The 18,496-nt window shown below is 44.8% G+C and overlaps 9 protein-coding genes across 11 annotated transcripts in view; 5 read left to right on the plus strand and 4 right to left on the minus strand.

Annotated features, from left to right (window-relative positions):
* Positions 1 to 2,717, minus strand: part of LOC128297436 (lissencephaly-1 homolog) — a 52,868-nt gene extending 50,151 nt beyond the window's left edge. The window contains exons 1-2 of one of the 3 annotated variants that reach the window (XM_053033074.1): positions 2,609 to 2,691; positions 1,865 to 2,375 (exon numbers count right to left, since the gene is read on the minus strand). The gene's annotated coding sequence lies outside the window, so the exon portion shown is untranslated. Of the gene's footprint in view, positions 1 to 1,864 lie in introns of all 3 variants that reach the window. The other 2 variants (XM_053033073.1, XM_053033071.1) reach the window with 2 other exon arrangements.
* Positions 2,718 to 3,166: 449 nt separating this feature from the next.
* LOC128297441 (uncharacterized) lies at positions 3,167 to 6,250 on the plus strand. Its single transcript, XM_053033079.1, has 4 exons — positions 3,167 to 3,407; positions 5,373 to 5,531; positions 5,598 to 5,756; positions 5,821 to 6,250. Exons 1-3 carry the CDS (start codon positions 3,288 to 3,290, stop codon positions 5,751 to 5,753), a joined length of 435 nt encoding a protein of 144 aa, XP_052889039.1. The 5' UTR covers positions 3,167 to 3,287; the 3' UTR covers positions 5,754 to 5,756; positions 5,821 to 6,250.
* LOC128297440 (uncharacterized) lies at positions 3,673 to 5,251 on the plus strand. Its single transcript, XM_053033078.1, has one exon. The coding sequence runs from the start codon at positions 3,834 to 3,836 to the stop codon at positions 4,884 to 4,886; it is 1,053 nt and encodes a 350-aa protein (XP_052889038.1). The 5' UTR covers positions 3,673 to 3,833; the 3' UTR covers positions 4,887 to 5,251.
* Positions 5,759 to 7,054, minus strand: LOC128297437 (uncharacterized). Its single transcript, XM_053033075.1, has 3 exons — positions 6,982 to 7,054; positions 6,431 to 6,867; positions 5,759 to 6,361 (listed from the first exon to the last, which is right to left on the minus strand). The coding sequence occupies exons 1-3, from the start codon at positions 7,052 to 7,054 to the stop codon at positions 5,843 to 5,845; spliced, it is 1,029 nt and encodes a 342-aa protein (XP_052889035.1). The 3' UTR covers positions 5,759 to 5,842.
* A 252-nt stretch (positions 7,055 to 7,306) lies between these two features.
* Positions 7,307 to 8,369, plus strand: LOC128297443 (histone H2A, sperm-like). Its single transcript, XM_053033080.1, has 2 exons — positions 7,307 to 7,659; positions 7,728 to 8,369. The coding sequence occupies exons 1-2, from the start codon at positions 7,653 to 7,655 to the stop codon at positions 8,093 to 8,095; spliced, it is 375 nt and encodes a 124-aa protein (XP_052889040.1). The 5' UTR covers positions 7,307 to 7,652; the 3' UTR covers positions 8,096 to 8,369.
* Positions 8,249 to 9,790, minus strand: LOC128297438 (uncharacterized). Its single transcript, XM_053033076.1, has 2 exons — positions 9,393 to 9,790; positions 8,249 to 9,325 (listed from the first exon to the last, which is right to left on the minus strand). Exons 1-2 carry the CDS (start codon positions 9,786 to 9,788, stop codon positions 8,843 to 8,845), a joined length of 879 nt encoding a protein of 292 aa, XP_052889036.1. The 5' UTR covers positions 9,789 to 9,790; the 3' UTR covers positions 8,249 to 8,842.
* A 152-nt stretch (positions 9,791 to 9,942) lies between these two features.
* Positions 9,943 to 11,538, plus strand: LOC128309999 (SET and MYND domain-containing protein 4-like). Its single transcript, XM_053046526.1, has one exon. The coding sequence runs from the start codon at positions 9,973 to 9,975 to the stop codon at positions 11,311 to 11,313; it is 1,341 nt and encodes a 446-aa protein (XP_052902486.1). The 5' UTR covers positions 9,943 to 9,972; the 3' UTR covers positions 11,314 to 11,538.
* Positions 11,537 to 12,417, minus strand: LOC128310000 (signal peptidase complex subunit 2). The gene is made up of 2 exons (XM_053046527.1): positions 12,257 to 12,417; positions 11,537 to 12,125 (listed from the first exon to the last, which is right to left on the minus strand). Exons 1-2 carry the CDS (start codon positions 12,308 to 12,310, stop codon positions 11,589 to 11,591), a joined length of 591 nt encoding a protein of 196 aa, XP_052902487.1. The 5' UTR covers positions 12,311 to 12,417; the 3' UTR covers positions 11,537 to 11,588.
* A 3,894-nt stretch (positions 12,418 to 16,311) lies between these two features.
* LOC128306522 (cAMP-dependent protein kinase catalytic subunit PRKX) overlaps positions 16,312 to 18,496 on the plus strand; it is a 52,703-nt gene continuing 50,518 nt past the window's right edge. Inside the window, exons 1-2 of the mRNA XM_053044062.1 lie at positions 16,312 to 16,749; positions 16,860 to 17,269. Coding sequence (XP_052900022.1) covers positions 16,418 to 16,749; positions 16,860 to 17,269 — 742 coding nt within the window. The 5' untranslated portion in view covers positions 16,312 to 16,417. The remainder of the gene's footprint in view (positions 16,750 to 16,859; positions 17,270 to 18,496) is intronic.

An 18,496-nucleotide genomic window follows, 5' to 3' on the forward strand; every position in this document is an offset into this window, starting at 1 on the left:
CGCATGATGTCAGCGGCATTATCTGTCAGACAGCCACACACATTCAACATGCCTACGGCAAGGTCAAACCACAAGCCGCTTTCGGTACGAACGATTCGAGCTTTCAAAAAGCGGGGGAAATGATTCGTACTATCAGCAAACAGAACAGAAACCAGTCTCAATCAAAGCAGCACACCATCGCCGAAAGCGTCAAATTCTTGCTGTAGTTTTGCTGCCTTTTCCGGCTTCTCCAATGGTTGCTGTGATGACCAAAAGCGGGGGGTGGTTTTTTTTTATTTGCATTTTGCGTAATTGCGTCATAGCAAAAAAAAAACAGAAGAACACTCTCCTTTGTGGAGATTGAAATTGAAGGGATACGCATGCTCCTTCTCCAGATACTCAAGAGCGAGCTTGAGTACTACTCCCAAGCAGGATGCAACAATTATGAGAGTTGTATTCTATCCTTCCATCTGGAAACAAATATTTATAGGCAGAATTTGTAATTCAAAATTTCTGAGTGAGGTTTCACCCAATGTTTACGAGAAGAAGAGGTTTACTTGAGCAAGAAAGAGAAAGAAAGAAATCTTAAAACACGCATGTATACGTTGAAGTCATATGACGTTCGAAGCATTCGGTCACCACCGTCTGGGTCAGTTCCTACTCACAGCGATGTGTCATCATCGAACCTCCATCACTCCCACCCCAATGCACAGCTTGCACATTATTTTTAACCTTACTACACCACACAAATTGCAATGCAATGAAACAAACAGATGCACTTGACCAACAACGCCGCGGGCGGGTTGCTGCTTCTTGACGTAAACGTCAAACGATCGATCATCAACAGCTGTTAATACGTTTGGTACACACTGTCGCCGTTTTTCATAATTCATATCTCTCCCTGAGCGCATACAAACGCAAAACGTTGGCTTTTTATTGCATAAAGCAATGCGTACATGCAGCAAATCGAAGCTGGTTTCAATTATGCAACACATTTTGCGATAATTGCTCAGCTCCAGTTTTGTGTGCGTATCGTATTTTCAATCGTGTCCTCAAATATCCTCCCAAGGACATCCTAGTACATCTTCGTAGCATGATGTGGTCTTTCAAGTCGAGAAAAATCGATTCACCTTTTTCCTCCCTTCCAAACACAGCGGAGGGCTTAATTTTGACAGCCACTACACGTCTAGTTAACGTTCACGTCCGGTGAGTGTTTCGTGTGTCTGTGTGTGTATGTGGGAGGGTGTAAGCGAAACAATAGTAAGAAAGGTAGGAATACTGTGCGTAAATTGAAAACACTACACAACACACCGTACTCACGCATACCATTGAACACGCACACACCAAGCAATGTTCGCTGTCCGTCACCATTCCGATCGATCGACTTGCAAAAAAAAAAAACACACAGCGAACGAATTAAATCGCACACAATACAGCACTCACACATGAAACGAAGAATTTACTAGGCTAAATGGATCTAAACCACTCGATTAGAATATGGTGATACCATCTAATCGCTTCATTGATAACAGCAGCAGTCCTCCGTTGGCTGACGTCTAACTCGAATGAAAACATTCCTCCTTTTGAAGCAACAAAGTAGACATTTTGGGTATGGTAAAAAGCGATGGTAACTTCGTAAAGGAGGCCACACAACGCACAGTCCACCTTTTGCCTGCCATCTTTGTTTAGAGCTGCTTTTTGCTGTTGGACATGCATCAAATGCGTCCGTTGAGAGGCTTCTTTTGTGTCGAAACGAAGAGGCCCGGACACAAACCAGCGTCTTATTTCCATCCTCGATCGATTGTTTTTGATCGGTGGGAAGAATGGAACAGCATGAACAGGTTAAATGTGGTAATGTTTGTAAAGATATCAAAAAGATACTTACTCACCGAGATCTTGCAGGAAATTGTTGCTTTTCTCCTTCAGAAGAAGTCGCGAAAGATTCGACAACGATGTGAGATAGTAATGCTTTTTCCCCAACTTTGAAGGCTCCCGGATATTCGGGGTCCTTTCTCGCAAGTTCCGTTCCGTTTCCGTTCGGATGCAAGCGTTGTGATGTTTTGTGTGCGTACCCAATACACGCACACAAAAGCAAACTGAAGACTACCTTTGCACAATTTTCGACACTGCACACAAAGAGGATAATATCCTCAGCTCACAAAAGTCTCACAGCTCACAGGAAAAAAAAAACGACGCACTTTGGTGAGCGTGAGGTGGGTGATTTGCACTAAGGATTCTATTTATTCTTCTTTCTCACACACAAATTTTACCTTGACTCACAGAAAACGTCGCACACTCGCGCAAGGGGGGTGCGTTTCACTGTGGGGTGCGAAAAAAAAACTCTCACCCAACGAGAAGATGATGCACAATAATCAGCACACGACGACGGATACCCTCTGAAACGATGATGGTAATGATGGTCGGCCCCCTTTTGCGAAACAAAAGGATACCTAACTGGGCGATGCTGGTGATGTGTTGCAGCACATAACCAAACGCCACTATACACACACGCACACGCCCCGCTGTGTAGACGGTTCAAAACTTTTCTGCAGAAGGCAGCTTCCACTCTGGTGCACTCTGCACTCTGAAATTAAGTGTTTTAACTTGTGAGATTTTCGCGCACACACACGTCGTACACGTACACAACACACCCGTTTGCGTCCGTGGGGGAAAAACGGAGGAAAATTTTCTGGCGAAATCGACGACGACGACGACGTCTTTTCGCGATACGTCTTACTGTAAACTCGCACTCTTTCGGAAAAACGCTGATGATGGCGCTGCTGACGAATACGGGGCAAGTGTTCTGTTCCCGTGTGCGTAGTTTCGCTCACACACACACACACACACACACACACTCCCCAATTTCGATCATGCGCTTCTCTTTCTTACCACTGCCAATTTGCTCTGCCAACGTACAATACGCAGCGGAGAGATTAAAAGCGACACGCACACATTGAAATTCGAAAATTTCCAACCGATTATTGCAACTGTCACTATGCTTGCTTGTTCCAAAAGCGAAGAGAATCATTTTCTTTACCATAAAATGGATGAACATTATAGCGGCAAACAGCGTTTATTTTTTAAATGTGCAAAAAACGTTTGGTTACAGTACGAATTTGCGATGTAAAACTTGATACCATTGCTGTATTAAACTGAAAATTACAATTAATCCATAATCCCCCAAGAGGAGTGCAAAACAAACTCGTAGAAATGTCAATCACACTGCGGTAGTCGGCAACAAGTTCTTCACAACAGTTGGTTTGTTGTTTTCATCTGTGTGCCTATTGTGCCCAGAAATCTCGATTGGTATGGAACAGGAGAAGCCCTATTATGCTGTAATAGCCGGATTGTGTGCTTCATTTGCAAGTCTCTCCGGAAAGTTGACTGCAAACAGTGGCCGTTTGTTGGATTGGGCAGGACTTGCTGCCGTAAGTAAACTGGACGATTAGAAATTGATTTTCTTTTTGCAGCTCCCGTGCTTGTAATTATTCGGTAGAACTTTTAAGATGCCCTTTTATCTTTACAACTGCATACCGTAGTCAGCTAAACGCTGGAAAAGGTGGAACAATTGTTTTCCTATTTCCACAAAAACACAGATGACTGCTGTCAAGGGGGGGTGTGTTGATGCTGGATTGTTTTGACAGTTTATTCGTATTGTTGAGTGGTAAAACAAGGGGAGAAGGAAGCAAAAAGCATACACAGAGTGTTTCGCTTCCGAGAAAGGACGCCTGAGCTGGGCTCTCGAAATTTTCCGGATCAGTTTTACGAGGAGTGCAATCATAAACAAACAGTGGTTGAAGAAACGGAACGCGGGATATCAGAGATCAAAGCGGTTTGTTGCAGCAGCGTTAGCGATGGGCCCGACCAAAATCACTCCAGAGGATCAGACGTTCAATATAAACTTTGTGGGAGAAGTGAAGAAACATCCGTGCCTGTTCGACAGCGGGAATCCGGACTACAAGCAGCAGGTGCTACAGGACCGAGCCTGGTTGGAGGTATCGAACATAGTCGGAGAGAGTGCAGAGACATGCAAGAAGCGTTGGCGCAATTTGCGGTGCTGCATGACCCGCTACCAAAAATCGGTACGTGACAGCAGCGATCAAGCAGCGAATGCGCGGCGAAAACCATACTATCTGTACAATCACATGCAGTTCGTGCTGCCACATCTGAAGGCACGGGAGGAATCCAATGTCTATGAACCGGACGAACCCACATGGGCGAAGGGCGAGAGCGAATCAATCAGCGACAGCAAACACGACGATGAGGACAATGAGCTGGAACCACACGAGCTCGAGGCGATCGATGTGCCGGAAGAAGACCATAGTGAGCATATTAAGGATAGTATCTTGAATTCTATTAAGATCGTACCGATGGGGCAAGAACAGCAGACAGTTGGCGGGCAGGAGCAACAACAGGATGCTCTGGAACCGAGCGAATCCAGCTCTGCCAACCAGACGGCGTATGAAATCATAGCAGCACCACCGCTCAAACAATCTCGGCTGTCCAATGCACACACCAGTGTTGATTCTGTCAGTCCGGTCGCCGTAAGCCCGTTGCAAGCAACTGATTCCAAACGAGACATACTGGGGCAACGGCAATATTTTACACTAACGAGCACACCGATCCAATCCGCCAACATCCCGATATCCTGCTACACCACTACACCGCTCTCGTCCCAGGCGCTCCATCAGCCGCAGCAGCACCAGCAACCGACGATTTCCCAGCCGCAGCTGCAAACGCCGCCACATTTCACCATCTTTCCGAACAACACACCGACGATGGCCAACGATGCGGATCACAATTTCTTCCAAAGTCTCGTACCCGACATACAGACGATGACGATGGAACAGAAAAGAAAGCTCAAAATTGGCATCCTGCAACTGATAGACAAAATTCTTAATACATAAAAACCATGACATAGCCGACTGTCGTAGAAAAATAAGGAAATTTGTATAAATGGTTTTACAAAAAAACAACTCTTCGATAAGGAACTGCTAGAAGAGCACCTCAATCGAAGAAATCTTGTGGCGCAATATAATTATTACCATCGTATGTAATAAACAGTAACAGACATGTAACATTTTTATTGATGCAATGAGCAAAATTTTAGAAAATCAGGACAGCAAGCTACGGAAATATGTTAGAATAGTAGATAATGTTTGGGATAAAACTTCCATCAGAACTCATTTCTCCCCCAGACACTATGTGCTATTCATCGTAGCAAGATCAATGTAAATTATGTCGTAAATCATAATTCATTGTAAGCATAATTTTAAGCGAATCACTTGATTCTAGAATAAAAGTTCAAAATGCGAGGTACCTAACATTAATATCTAATGGTTTCGCAATTCCTGTCCCACTAATTCCACAAATACACATCTCATCCCACCTAGTGGCCTAGTGGTGAACTGCTCGTTCAAGCTTCATGCGTGCTGATTATGATTCTGCTCAATGGTTGCGTTTGGCGATTCTTTGTGAAAGCACTGCACGCAGGATCCGGATCAACGCTTCGCGCTTCTTTAGCCAGTGCTGCCACAAACTATGTAGCTTCGGTGAGATATGTCAGATGAAGGACCTCATTTAGGGACCATTGTTTTGAACATTTGTAATCGTTTCAGGCAATTCTGGGCTTGGTGCTATTCAACGAGCAAAGCACACTGCTCTGGTGGTTTGGAACGGCACTGGTTTTGGCGGGATTACTGCTGATCATCGGTGGTTCGGATGAAGAAACTATAGATGCACAACCAAAACGAACGCACGTGAAAGAGGAATAAAATGTAAATAAGTTTTGCTTTATTACGCGTTGTCTAAAACGAATGAAAGGAAATCTTGGATTTCCAGTTTTACTTGGTGTTGGATGGCCTTAAAGCGTGTTACGGACAACGGTTTTGATTCGCTGCACCAAATTGAAGATCGGTGCAACTACCACGTACAGTGCGATCGTCCCAATCGCAATCACCAGCGTTAGGCGCACGTTAGCGTCGTTATCTTCCTGGAACCAATGCGAATAAACGCCCAACGAAATTGTCGTTGTAGCCAACAGGTACGCGACGGTTCCCGCCATACCGTGCATCACCTTGCTGTACATCGGGCTTATATAATGGCGCAGCTGAAAGGCATACTTCGTCGTAACACCGCCCCCGATGGATGCCAGCGTGAAGCACACGGTTACAAGACCAAATATGCCATGCAGCGTCTGAAAGTGTGGCTTTCCAAGACGCACTTTGTTGAGAAAGATGCACACGGATGCGATCGTGATCAGTACGCCGGCTACCGCCTGCAGCAGCCAGTGTAGAAACACTTTCGTCCGATGGTGACAACGGTGTGTGAAAAAGTTCGTTCCAGACATCGTAAGCACGGCTTGAGACATAATAATCAAATACTGTAAGTAACATGCACATTAAAACGATTAGAACATAAAGAGGACCATTAACCATGCGTATGATCTTACCCCGATCGACATGAACGTGGGATGCCAGGAGAAGAGCACCGTTGCTTTGTAAAAACAGTGATATGTTATGTATCCGGCCACGGCAAACATTAAGCCATTGATCAGCAAATTTGCGAGCAGTAGCTTTCGACTAAACGTCACACGACGGTCGATTGCACGGTTATTAACGTTGCGATTGCTGTTTCGTTTGTCACGCTCCATTCCTTCAGTCGTGGCGGTTTCCTCGGTCGAATCTTTGCGCTCTTCGTCGCGATAGTCGGCAAAAAGTTGTTCGTGTTCTGCGCTAGTTGCTTCTGGCTCTTCCCCACCCATACTGGTGACGTGATGCGCGCCGTTGGAATAGGAACCGTTTACGGGAAGATTTCGTCTTATCTCTTGGTGGTTCCGTGCTACAATACCTGCGTCGTTATTATTTTGCTGCGTTTCCAAAACATCAGCTGTCGTACGAAAGAGATGGAAGGGGTAAAAACAATTCCACACACGATGTTTACATTAATTTCTCGACTTCTTTGGCTACAGCGTGCGGAAGGCGAAGGATCGCCCCGTCCTACCTGTTGATCCAGCATCCTGCATCAACCGATCGTATGGCACCGTACTCCTAGATTCTGTACCGTCTTTTCCCATGGTTTTCAGATGCAAGAACACCTGGCCACTAGTGAACGTACCATACACTGAACCACGAAATGATCGCACCTTGTTGCTGTGGTCCATTAGCCCATTATCGCTCTCAAGTGGTTCGACAGAGCGTGGATTAAGCAAATAAAGTTGTTGCACAATTCTTACCTTCTTATCTTGCAAGTATTCGGGACGATGTTGGCACAAAATCGTTCGCTTTTGCAGCGATTGATAGATAATTAATCGTCGGAACTCTCGGGTGGATCGAAATGCATTTGAATTAATTACTCACCAGTTAATTAACTCGATAATCGAATAATCTACATATTTGCATTTAACCAAATTGTTGGCCTTTGTTTAAATTCAAACTTATCACCAGGCGCAGAATTGCGCAACTTCACTCGTTTGAATATTGCTTCAGTGTAATTGGTGCGTACGGTGCGTAACACACGTGTATGTATGGGTGACGGAATGTAAAACCGCGCGCATTTTAGCAATCAAAGGAGACGCTTCGCCATCGTAGTCAGAACGCTCCGTGGATCCAGTAGGCTGCATATTAACATCGTCTGTGCCATTCTTAATCAGTTACAGCTAATATTTACCCAGTATGAAGCGTAAGTGTAACCGAGGGATAAAGCGTTGGATGATTGTGTTATCGTGGTTTCTATTTCCGTTCCGTTAGAGTCCAAATCTTCCCGTGCTGGACTCACATTCAGCGTCGGGCGCGCAGCGTCATCATTGCGAAAGGGAAGGTACGCGGCACGCATTGGTGTCGGATCCTCCGTCTATATGGCGGCTGTGCTAGAGTACTTGGCGGCGGAGGTACTGGAACTGGCTGGAAACGCAGCTCGGGACAACAAAAAATCTCGGCTCACACCGCGCCACATTCAGCTGGCCGTCCGCAACGATGAGGAGCTGAGCAAACTGTTGCAGGGAACCACCATTTCGCAGGGTGGCGTCATGCCGAACATCAATTCGGTGCTGTTGCCACGCAAAACCGGCACGAAATCGTCTGAAGTCGCTGGAAACGGAAACAGCCAGGAGTATTAAGGTGCATTTCAATCAATTCTTACGAACGTCTATGTTAATTTAGTGATAAGCGTTTTTTAATGATACTCAGGTGTACTTTAATGCTGTTTGAGACAGATCGGGAGAAAAGAACGATATGATAGCATTATTTTTGTTTAAAGTTTTTATAACACATTCCTGTTCCGCCTGATTTATAAATAGTCCAGATTTTATTCGATCCATGTTTCAATAATCTATTTTCCGGATATGTAAGACCGATCAGTAAATTTTATCACCTCTGAATCAATTGCTTGAGTATTATTACAGAAAGCCCAAGTAGCGAATATTAAGCCTAGGATGTTCATACACGATTGTTATTCCATGACACACGAATCAATTTGATATTGTTTATAATGCTGCCGAACACGTGAACATAGTCTTTTCCAGTTTTATTCGCTATTTGGCAGGGGTTTAGTATACAAAAAAGAAGAAAAAAGAGAATCTGTATCAGTTTCAAAATAAAATTCATTTAACACGAAGCTCAATGTCATATGTCTAAATCTAAGTGTAAAGTGTTATCTTAGCAAGGAGTAATGCAGTCAAGCCGATTCGGATTTTAATTCTAGTTTCATAACTCAACTTGTTTAAAGTTATAACAAAGCATCATCGAAAATCGGCGCTATGCTTATTTTAATCTTACACATATCATAAGTTCAAAATTCTAAACATTATCGACGTAGCGATCTGTCGTTTTGGATACATTCTACGAAAAAAAAAACTGCTCGTCCTTCAAGGACTACCCATATCGACCACTTTGCAGTTGCGAGTTAAAAATCCCATTTCAGCCTCGTACAGAATCTCATTGATCAGCCGTTGAGAGAAGGTAACCTGTAGTTTGTCAAATGAGCGTAACTTATGCGCTACCAGCTTGCCATACACGTCGAACTGATCTTCCTGGACGCTCTGTACAACTACGGAGTGATGGTTCTGTTCGGTGGTTTCCGTAGCTTCAATACGAACGTGATCTTCTGCGGGTGGAAGTTGCTTTCGCTTTTTGTGCGATACGAACGATCGTGATGTGCTTGGGGCAGGAGATTGCCTTTGAGAGATAGAAGTATATACCGATTGTGTATCACCATTGAAGGGATCTTCTTCTGCATCCTTGTCGCTATCCGTCTCCGAGCTAACATCGTCAAGATCATCATGATGTTCATCGATCACAGCCTGATCCTCGTGATAGTTATCTATGAGATCATATACTTCATCGTATTCCTAAATTAAAAGAGAAATGCAGAATATTAGCACGAGAAGGAGTTATTCGAGTGCACAGGATACATACTATGTGTTCCTCTTTGGATTCATCTTGACACTCATCCGTCGTACTTGTCGGCTCTTTCATTGTATCGTAATCGGTTAAAAAGTCGAACAAATAGAAATACCACAACGTGGGCTTATACACGTCGTCAAGGGTGGCGCCAGATTTAATGGATTTCTTCAATTTAAACATCTCTCGCCGGTAGCTCGATCGCAGTCCGTAAAGTTTCTTCTTCACCTCATCCTCAGTGGCCGATTTGTCCACCTCACGGTACTTGGTGAGTAGCGCATCGTAAGCTAACTTCCTTTTCGTACGGTCCGTGTAATCTTTCGAATTCACCTGCCACAGGCATGGAAAACGTTTGTACATTTCGATGAATTCTGCAATGAATTCGCGTGAAAATAAGCGCAAATCTGCCATCGCCCGTGCGTGCTGATCTGCTGCTTGTGTGGAAACTTTGTTTATCAACACACGCCGCTGTCAGCTGTCAATAGTTCCACCCTCTCCTCCCAGCACTCTTCAGTCGACGGACACGGCGCCATTTGCTTCTTTCTTTTAGCGGTTGTCAAATCGGGTACTTTCAGCGCGCCGGAACGAACGCGAAATGCGACCGGAAATTGTTAAACAGCTGGATTGTCCTTCCATAGGGTTGGCAACATCCTGTACGATATCACGCCGAAATGTTCCATTCGATAGTCTGGAAGCGGCAAGAACGCTGTTCGAGCGGGAATACTGGCCATTTCCCAAAGAGAAGATTAGGAAGAGCGACAGCAGGGCAGCAAGTTTCGGTATGCAAGGTAATGCGGAATACAAGAAGACACCCAATGACCCGACGAAAGCGTTGCGGCTATACAATCAGAGTATCTGCGCGGCCGAGAAGGGATCCAAAGAATTGGGATTAGGATACGCGAACCGCTCGGCAGTATACTTGAACAGAAAAATGTACCGCGAGTGCTTGCAAAACATTGAACTTGCTCGGAGCAATAACTATCCGCCGGATATGATGCCAAAGCTGTTGCAACGCAAGGAGCGCTGCAAGCAACTGATGGAAGCGGACGGTGAAAGCTCAACGGAACACAGCACTTCGAGCCACTGTGCGATTAAATCCTGTCTAGAACTCGGAAAGGATGGAAAAGGAATTTGTACTAACCGTAGTTTGGACGAGGGAGAAAAGATAATCCTGGAAAAACCGTTTGTACTTGTGCTCGAGGCGGAGCTCGCGTATGAACGGTGTGATTACTGTGGCGCGTGCAACGAACATAACCTGATGCCGTGCACGGGTTGTACTGCCGTGATGTACTGTAGCGAAGAATGCCAGGAACAGGCGCTCCAACGCTACCATCAGTTCGAATGCGAAATTGTAGATGATCTGCAGCTGCTCTTTCGTGGCCAAAAGCAGACGCGAACGTTTCACGTGATTTTGCGGTTGTTTTGGCATGCCGTGCTACTTTTTCTGGAAGACCCGGACGGTTTTCTGAAGCGTATCGACACACCAACGGAGCTGCAAAAGTATCAGGATCCGTTCACGTTGGAACCGTCCGATTACATACTGCATCTGAATGCTACCTGTCCTGAAATACCGATGAATGATGAATCTGCGCGAACGGGAAAGTGTGTATCGCAAATTATGACCATACTCATGTGGCTTATAGCGGTTGAAGAGAATGCCTCTCTTTGGTCCCGATTGGAAGGGAAAGTGGGTAAGAAAAAGCTGATGGATTTGCTTTACCGGTTAATTATGCGTTCATCGCAGTTGACGGACTACAAGATGGACAACGCGACATGTTTCTACCCTTTCACACGCATGCTGCAGCGTTCCGACACTCCAAACGCGGAACAATTGATGACGCAGGATTTCCAGTCAGTTATCGTGCTGAAATGTCCCGTCTCCGAAGGGCAAAAGATAACCATCCCCAAGGTAAAAAAAATCCCTTCGTACTCCTAAAATAAGCATCAGACCAGATAGTAACTATTGCTAGTTTTGGGCAGAAAGAATAAGATCGATGAATTTGCCGTGTTGTCAAACAACCTCATACATAGAACTATTTGCAAGTTAGCCTTCGATAGAACTCATCAACGGTATTATTGCTTCCGTTGAATTGCATGAACTGGCTGTATGAATTAAACTGTATTAGCTGAACTGAATTAAATAAAAACGCTGTGAACTGTTCGCTTGTGGGCTTGTAGTTTATTATTTCCTTATCGTATAAGTGTGCCTGTTTACTTATCCTTGCGGTCAGCGTTCAGCGAATTCAGGATGCGGTTAACTTCGCTGGCCACCAGGTCATCCAGCACGACCCCATTGACGTCGATGAAGTTTGCAACCGACTTGGTGACGGTGGCCTCCCGAATGCCACGCGAATCCCTCAGCTGCACCGTCAGCTCATACTTATCATCATATTTCTTCATATCCGAACTTGCCTGCCATCGTTTCACGTTGCCGTTGCCGTCTTTCTGGTTCCCTACGACAAAGATGCCCTTCTCCACGTACGTTGTGTAGATGGTCAGCACACCCATCAGGAAGAAGTAGCAACATACGCACACGATCAGCACCGGCTTCGAAGCGGGAAACGAATACTGGTAGTCATAACCGAGGGCAACAAGCGCGATCGCAACAGCCTGCGCACAGATAAACAGCCGCCCGTCAATGATAGCGAAATGTTCCTTCATATTGCTGTGCTCCATCAGCGCATTCTTCACCGAATCATCCAGCGCGTGCTTCACCGCAGTACCATCCCATTTGTTGATCTGGACAACCTACGGTTTAAAGTACGGTTCAAGAAAACAAACAGTCTGTTAGTCTTCAGCTCGGTTCAGAAATTTGTGACGTGTCCCGTTTCGCTGGGACACTAAACCAGCAAACAGCTGTGGTACCAGTAGTTTTTTACCTCTTCCTCCTTAGTTGCTGCATTTTCCGACTGCTTTTTGTTCTTGTTCGACATACTGATAGCGCCCCCGGAGGATGATACAAATTCCAAAAGGATTGTAGCACGAGTTAACAGGAGATAAAGTAAGCCGGCAGCGAATATTTCTGTTTTCGATTTTGTGTCCGGCAGTGTTGCCAAGAATTTGATGACGCTTTCATGCTTGACAGATCGGTTTGACAATTGGGATGCTCCACTACCCAAGCAGGAAAAATAATTGTAGACGGTCAGGCTCTTTTTATAAATCAGTAGAATTCAAATGAAAACAATGATAAGCATAACATTGTTGCATGATAATTGTGAAATTGGCTTCATTCTGCTGTTAGAATATATTGTTTTAATTATGCGTTCGAATGGATTCAGAAGGACCGTTTTGTGCAAGACAGCATAAGCGACTTCGTCTTCTTTCAATGAGTTCGGGTCGCAATTGATAAGCAGGATGTTCAGTAGTTTCTGCAGTTCTAATGATTCTGGTAGGTCAAGATAGGGTAAGCAACTAAGCTTCGGAAGCAAGTCTTAGTCGGGGTTCTGTAGGTTCAACGATTCCGGAAAGATAGAGATATTCTTCCCATTGGATCGTCTAGTTCGGTTCGGAATCGAGTCTTATTTAGTAGGTCCAAGACTCTAGTAAGTACAATAAATCATAAGACCTAACCTACTGAACCTTCTTCCATCGATTCCCAATAGAAATCAATATATCTAAGATTCGGAAACGCTAAAGCATTCTTGAATCAAAAGAATCGGCGCACCTACTGAACATACTGAACCTGCTCCTGGACCCACACCTGAGAGTCGACTCTCAGTCGAACTACAGTAGGTAGTTTACTTGTCGACCGGTACCCGCTGCATCCACGGGTCGGAATCGATTCCGATAGGCTCACACCTGTCTCCGGGTGAAATGAATCGTACGACCCACCCCTACTTCACGTTGAACAGTTTCGGTGCAACCTCCTGAGTAACCCTGCAACAGCAGCAAGTGTTTTGAAACCATTTCTCCGCGCGCGCAAAAACAACGTGAACGATTCGAACACCTCAGTTCGAAGAGAGAGCTTATCGCGAGCGGTTGCGTGTGCGGCGCGCACCTCGAAATTTTTGATTCTGAAGACGTTGGCAAACACGCCGGTCGCGTTTTAATCGCTAGTGTGTAATGCGTTTGATTAACTCAATCGGTGTTTGAGGTGTCACAATTACGTGCGACCAAAGGCGTGATATTTCAAAACGGCACGGTGTTTTGATCGAATTCAATTGTGCGGTAAACGTATCGCTACAATCTGGCAATCGGTGCTTAAGTGATTAACGAGAGATTTTTCGGTTGCGAAAGTGCGTATCCGTTCGATTAACAGATTGTTGCAGTTTCGATTAAACGCGATACAAAACGAGAAAGAAAATTTGCCAGAGAAAGTAAACAACGTGTCTAAGTGGGTAAACAAAAATTCACATCAGATCGCAAAAATCTCCACATCCAGAGTGGTGTCTGTTCGGTAGTTCGGAAAATTGGGATTCGTCGGAAGTGCAGTGATTTTTTTTCCCTAACCTCCAAAAGCTTGTGTCCCCGCGTGGTGCCTTTGAGCACGCGTCTTGCATTGTACAGAGGCGTTTGTTTTGACTCGTCGTTCGCTTGGCTTACTTTCTATCGGCGGGGATTTTTTGTTTGTTTTGTTTTCGGAAGTTGTGCGAGTAATTGCGATTGCAGGAGAGAAAAAAAAGCTACGGTCTAAAAATCGTACCGGTAGCCATCATTAGGCACGCCTAGCTAGCTGGTTTTTCAATAGAATCGATGATAGGGCCAACAATCTGCAAAAAAAAGTGAGTGCAATTTCGGCAAATGACATGTGGAAAGCGCACGGATAGAGAGAAAATGTGAACATATTTTTGCATCTTTACCAAATAGTAAGCCGTGCCCGGTACGTGTGCAGAGACGAGAAGTGTGTTCCCGTTGCCTAGTGACGAAAAACCGACGAATGTAAGTCAGTGTGTGTGAGTGTTATTTTGTGTTTTGTAAAGTGAAATCGAAGCTTTGTCTAATCAATTCGAAAAATTGGAAAAGCTCGAGGGCAAGCTTCTTCACTGGGCAGGAAATAAATTTTCCACACATCGGTGTAGGTGGAGAAAAAAAACAATACTGGGGACTTCCCAATTCCCAGTATTGATAAGTGTAGGTAAGATACAGGGGGACCGATGTAAAGGATTTAAGATGTTTCTTATCAGGCGCTCAGGGTATTACCAAGCTGGAAAGCTTGGAAAAGAATGCTTTGGACACTTGGCGGCATCCCCTGGTTGGTTGGATGGTTGCTAACGCTCACCCGGTGAATGGTCTGCTATCGATCAGTTCGAACTCATGTTGTGCCTAATGAATCTTTTGCGAAGAGTCATTCATATGAATCTTTAGCGAGGAGTTGTTCATATCGAAGAATTGAGTCTCAACAAATTAATAAATCCCCAAAGATTCATAAACCCTCGAAATCCTTCTTCTTTCGAAAATAATTATTTTTAAATAGTTAAGAAAAGTTGTAAAACTGTTAACAAACAGAACATTTTGAACACATATATTATTGTATATTTGGAGTTTGTTTTGTGATTATTAACTCTGGGCAATTGATTTTAATATATTATAATTTAATAAACAGTTTTGTTCATTGTTTTTGTTTTTTAATATTAATATTAAAAACTTCCAAAACCAGAATTACAAGAAAACGAATCACGACGAATCTTGAATCTTAAGAATTTATAATTCTTTAGGATTCATGAGATTCAGATTCATTCATTCAGTTGATATTCATGAATCTAAATCAGATTTTCCCAGCACTAATTGGAACATAACCGTTTAATGTACATTTACTTCATGGCTATCTCTAGACCAGTGACGATAAGAGTTAATAGGTTGTTTTACAGCAGCTTTGATTGAGTACGCTAATAATTCTACCGGCAGCATTAAATTATTCCCACTTTTTTACTTCATTCGAAGATTCAGGCTCATCAAAATAGAGTATAAATTTATGGCACCAATTAAACGAGTAGCTAACGCCAGGATTATACCCTGTATTTTTTTGTTGTACCAGCAGTAATTGAGTTAAATTTGCTTTTTACTTTACACACTACATTAAGGCGATACAATTGGCTGCTAATTTACGACCGACAGCGGTCAATATAAGTTGTAAGAATTATACGCGAATACCGCTCGCTTAGTCAATGCTCCGTAAAAGGTGTTCTTCTGGCTTCTTGTGGCTTCCCATTTCATGATCACCCTCGCAGCCAAACGGCATCAAATTGTTTGGTGGGCTAGGAGGACAACAACTCTCACTCAGCTAGAGCATGTCCATTTGTTCTGCTTGACCATCCCATCCCGTGTCTCCCGACAGGCAACCGACCGTTTTTATCTGAATATTTTCACTGACAGCTATAAATCTGTGCGGCGCGACGCACAGTGAGCATTCGGTTTCATCTTTCACCTGCAAGTCACCAATCTTGCGCCTGGGCAGTACGAGATAAGGCAAACAAAGCGGCACGAGATGCGAACATGCGAATGTCTGGATCAGTAGATCAGAGTATTGTGTGATTATTTTACCTTTGATTAGACATCAAACGATGACTTAAAATAATTAGACCACAATGCTGCTCACTGTTGTGTTCTAATTGCGCAAAATGTGGTAATTCCGGGGGGACAGAAATATATGCACTCTGTGTGTGTGTTTTTTAAGAAAGACTATTTGCAGACCCCAACAAAATGGTAATTACCGTCTTCATTTAGGTGATTTATCGAACTTATTGTGTGTCGCAATTGTATGTCGCTTTCGACTGACTGTTCGCTGCGGGTTTTATCAGGGACGACAGAATGCTCATGTTTCGGTGTTGGCGGTGACGTTATATTTATACATCCTTTTTTCAATTGCAGACTCCCTTCCTTTCACCTCCAAGTGCCACGCCGAGATCATTATTTGTACACTGCCACCGACACTCGGACTCGCCGTAGGTGAATTGGTAGTTTGAACGAAGATTCCTCCACAACTCACAAGGATCAAGAGACGTCAGGAAATTCCTGGAACTAGTCGGACGAGAATTACGGCATCTTCTATCCACCGGCTCCTGGTTTAAACGATAAGCCCACCACCCTAGACAGAGGAAAAAATGTCCTCCTCGCCCCGACTCACCGGTTACACGCTGCGCCCATCGGAGACATCGACCACGGTGTCGGTAACGCTCAACAGCTGCGGTACGGGCATCAAAAAGCTTAGCATTAACGACAGCGTCAAATCGGCGGGAAGTGCCAATTCCGATCCCCTCGAGTCCGATTTTAGTGGCGAAGAGGAAGAGGAGGAAGAGGAAGAGGAGGAGGAGGAAGAGCAAGATTTAGAGGGCGACGAGGAGGATAAGGAGGAGTCCGAGGACGAGGACGACGAACAGGAAGAGGAGGACAGTGTGCGACAAGATCGCAACAAGGCCGAGAGTGTACGATTGAGGTGCGTTTGGTATATATTCCGCTTGAGTAAATTTGTTGGCGAATGATTTAAACTCACTCGTAAGATTTTTGTTTTTTGAAGACGCTAATATTTTCCTCTGCTTTAAACAGGCTAGCAGAGCAAGGGAAAATCGACAGCACACAGCGGGACGTGGACGACGACGACGACGAGGAGGAGGAGGAGTCCTCCGAGAGTGACAAAGCGCTACGTCACAGCCCGCCAAGAAACACCCGCAAACAAGCGTCCACCTCTTCCGGCGACGGGGACGAAGACGGGCGGGAATCTGCACTGAGCAGAGGGGTGGCAAAGCAGCAGCACCGTCAAAATGGTGCCGGCAACCGACAGCCACCCCGAGGTCCTGCTGCTGACGCTGACGATGCTGATGATAATCGGTGCGGCGGCGATAGCGATGATGATGGTGGCGATCTATCTGATAAGAATAATAATATCGGCGCAGCTGTTCGCCGCAAACAACCGGAGGACTATGCTTTGGATGATTTTCAAATACTGAAAACGATAGGTAAGTCCTGATTGATTCAGTTGGTGTGCAGGACGATATCTTTCCGCACGAATGAGGTTATGACCTTGTGTGTGGAATCCGTGTAATGAATGAGCCTCCATTATCTTCGACTATTCAGGAACTATTTGGGCAGGATGAGTACATTTTGACCACCGGTCAACACCATCCCTATTTCTGATAGCTACTCCATCCATCCAGTGTGGGATGTTGGCTTTATTCCAGCCACAACCTAAACACAGAAACAAATGGGAATGGTCGTAAAAATAAATCGTGATTCTTCGATCTTTTTGCGCGCTGAAAAACATGAAGACCCCATCATCAATAACTCTTATAAATTCTCCAACACCAATGTGAGCTGTTATTGTATCAGCTAGTGCGGTATTTTTTTTTTCATCTTCCGTTTAGTAAATCCCGGCACCAGCCGGAAAATTGTTTTCATTTTCGTGCGAGCGAGAAGGAACGCTGTCATAATAACAAAATATCCAAACCGAAGAACCGGAGCGTTGGTTTGGTACAGCGCATTCGTGCCTGATCGCCGTCGGTATGACGAAGACAAACACTGGTGACTGATCGAACATGGCCAGAATGGAAAATTTTTGCAGCACGTATTTTCCCGCTTGCGCGCCACCGTGCAACCTCATAACGTCAGACATCACACGGTACTACTGTACTACTACCACTGCTAGCCGTACAGCGCGTGATGATCATGTCCACCAAGCGGACGCTCGATCATATACGTGCCAGCCCCAATGAAGACGCGGTCGCGGTATGATCGTAAAACATTTTTATTTATTATGACGCTGATCAGTCTGCGGATTTTCAGGCCACTGTGTCCCCGCGTAAATCTTCAACCACGGGTGCGTGGTGGTACGAGCGTTCCTTCACTCACCGAATGGCGGAGATGCGGTAGGGACGTAGAATAGCAAGCAGATTCACTTTTTTGTTTTATTTACCGACGCAACATGGCAACACTTGGCGGTCGCTTGTTACAAGGTGTCTCACAAAGATGAATATCTCAGAAGGGTTTTTCGTTGAGTTCCATTGCTCTTTTCAACGCTCTCGACTGAGCGGTCTCGAAGGTTTCAAAGATCCCAGCGGGAAAGGTCTTACTTCAGTGTGAGCGAACGGTCAGCAAGGACACTATGCCTGTGGGGTATCCGGGAACAAGATGGAGGTTAATTTAAACAGACATCCAAGTTTATCCGATGCACTTTTGTTTGTAATTCG

Source organism: Anopheles moucheti, chromosome 2 (assembly GCF_943734755.1).
Source record: "Anopheles moucheti chromosome 2, idAnoMoucSN_F20_07, whole genome shotgun sequence".
Taxonomy (NCBI): domain Eukaryota; kingdom Metazoa; phylum Arthropoda; class Insecta; order Diptera; family Culicidae; genus Anopheles; species Anopheles moucheti.

What these genes read in the sequence shown, in the direction of transcription:
- LOC128310000 (XM_053046527.1), bottom strand. Translation starts at nt 12,310, where the DNA reads ATGTCGAACAAGAACAAAAAGCAGTCGGAAAATGCAGCAACTAAGGAG. An exon ending in CAGCAACTAAGGAGGAAGAG is followed by an intron (nt 12,126 to 12,256) that starts GTAAAAAACTAC and finishes TTTAAACCGTAG; the next exon opens with GTTGTCCAGATCAACAAATG.
- LOC128297440 (XM_053033078.1), top strand. Translation starts at nt 3,834, where the DNA reads ATGGGCCCGACCAAAATCACTCCAGAGGATCAGACGTTCAATATAAAC.
- LOC128309999 (XM_053046526.1), top strand. Translation starts at nt 9,973, where the DNA reads ATGCGACCGGAAATTGTTAAACAGCTGGATTGTCCTTCCATAGGGTTG.
- LOC128297438 (XM_053033076.1), bottom strand. Translation starts at nt 9,788, where the DNA reads ATGGCAGATTTGCGCTTATTTTCACGCGAATTCATTGCAGAATTCATC. An exon ending in AATCCAAAGAGGAACACATA is followed by an intron (nt 9,326 to 9,392) that starts GTATGTATCCTG and finishes CTTTTAATTTAG; the next exon opens with GAATACGATGAAGTATATGA.
- LOC128297437 (XM_053033075.1), bottom strand. Translation starts at nt 7,054, where the DNA reads ATGGGAAAAGACGGTACAGAATCTAGGAGTACGGTGCCATACGATCGG. An exon ending in GCAGGATGCTGGATCAACAG is followed by an intron (nt 6,868 to 6,981) that starts GTAGGACGGGGC and finishes TTCGTACGACAG; the next exon opens with CTGATGTTTTGGAAACGCAG. An exon ending in CCACGTTCATGTCGATCGGG is followed by an intron (nt 6,362 to 6,430) that starts GTAAGATCATAC and finishes TGTTACTTACAG; the next exon opens with TATTTGATTATTATGTCTCA.
- LOC128297441 (XM_053033079.1), top strand. Translation starts at nt 3,288, where the DNA reads ATGGAACAGGAGAAGCCCTATTATGCTGTAATAGCCGGATTGTGTGCT. An exon ending in ATTGGGCAGGACTTGCTGCC is followed by an intron (nt 3,408 to 5,372) that starts GTAAGTAAACTG and finishes CATCCCACCTAG; the next exon opens with TGGCCTAGTGGTGAACTGCT. An exon ending in CCACAAACTATGTAGCTTCG is followed by an intron (nt 5,532 to 5,597) that starts GTGAGATATGTC and finishes TAATCGTTTCAG; the next exon opens with GCAATTCTGGGCTTGGTGCT.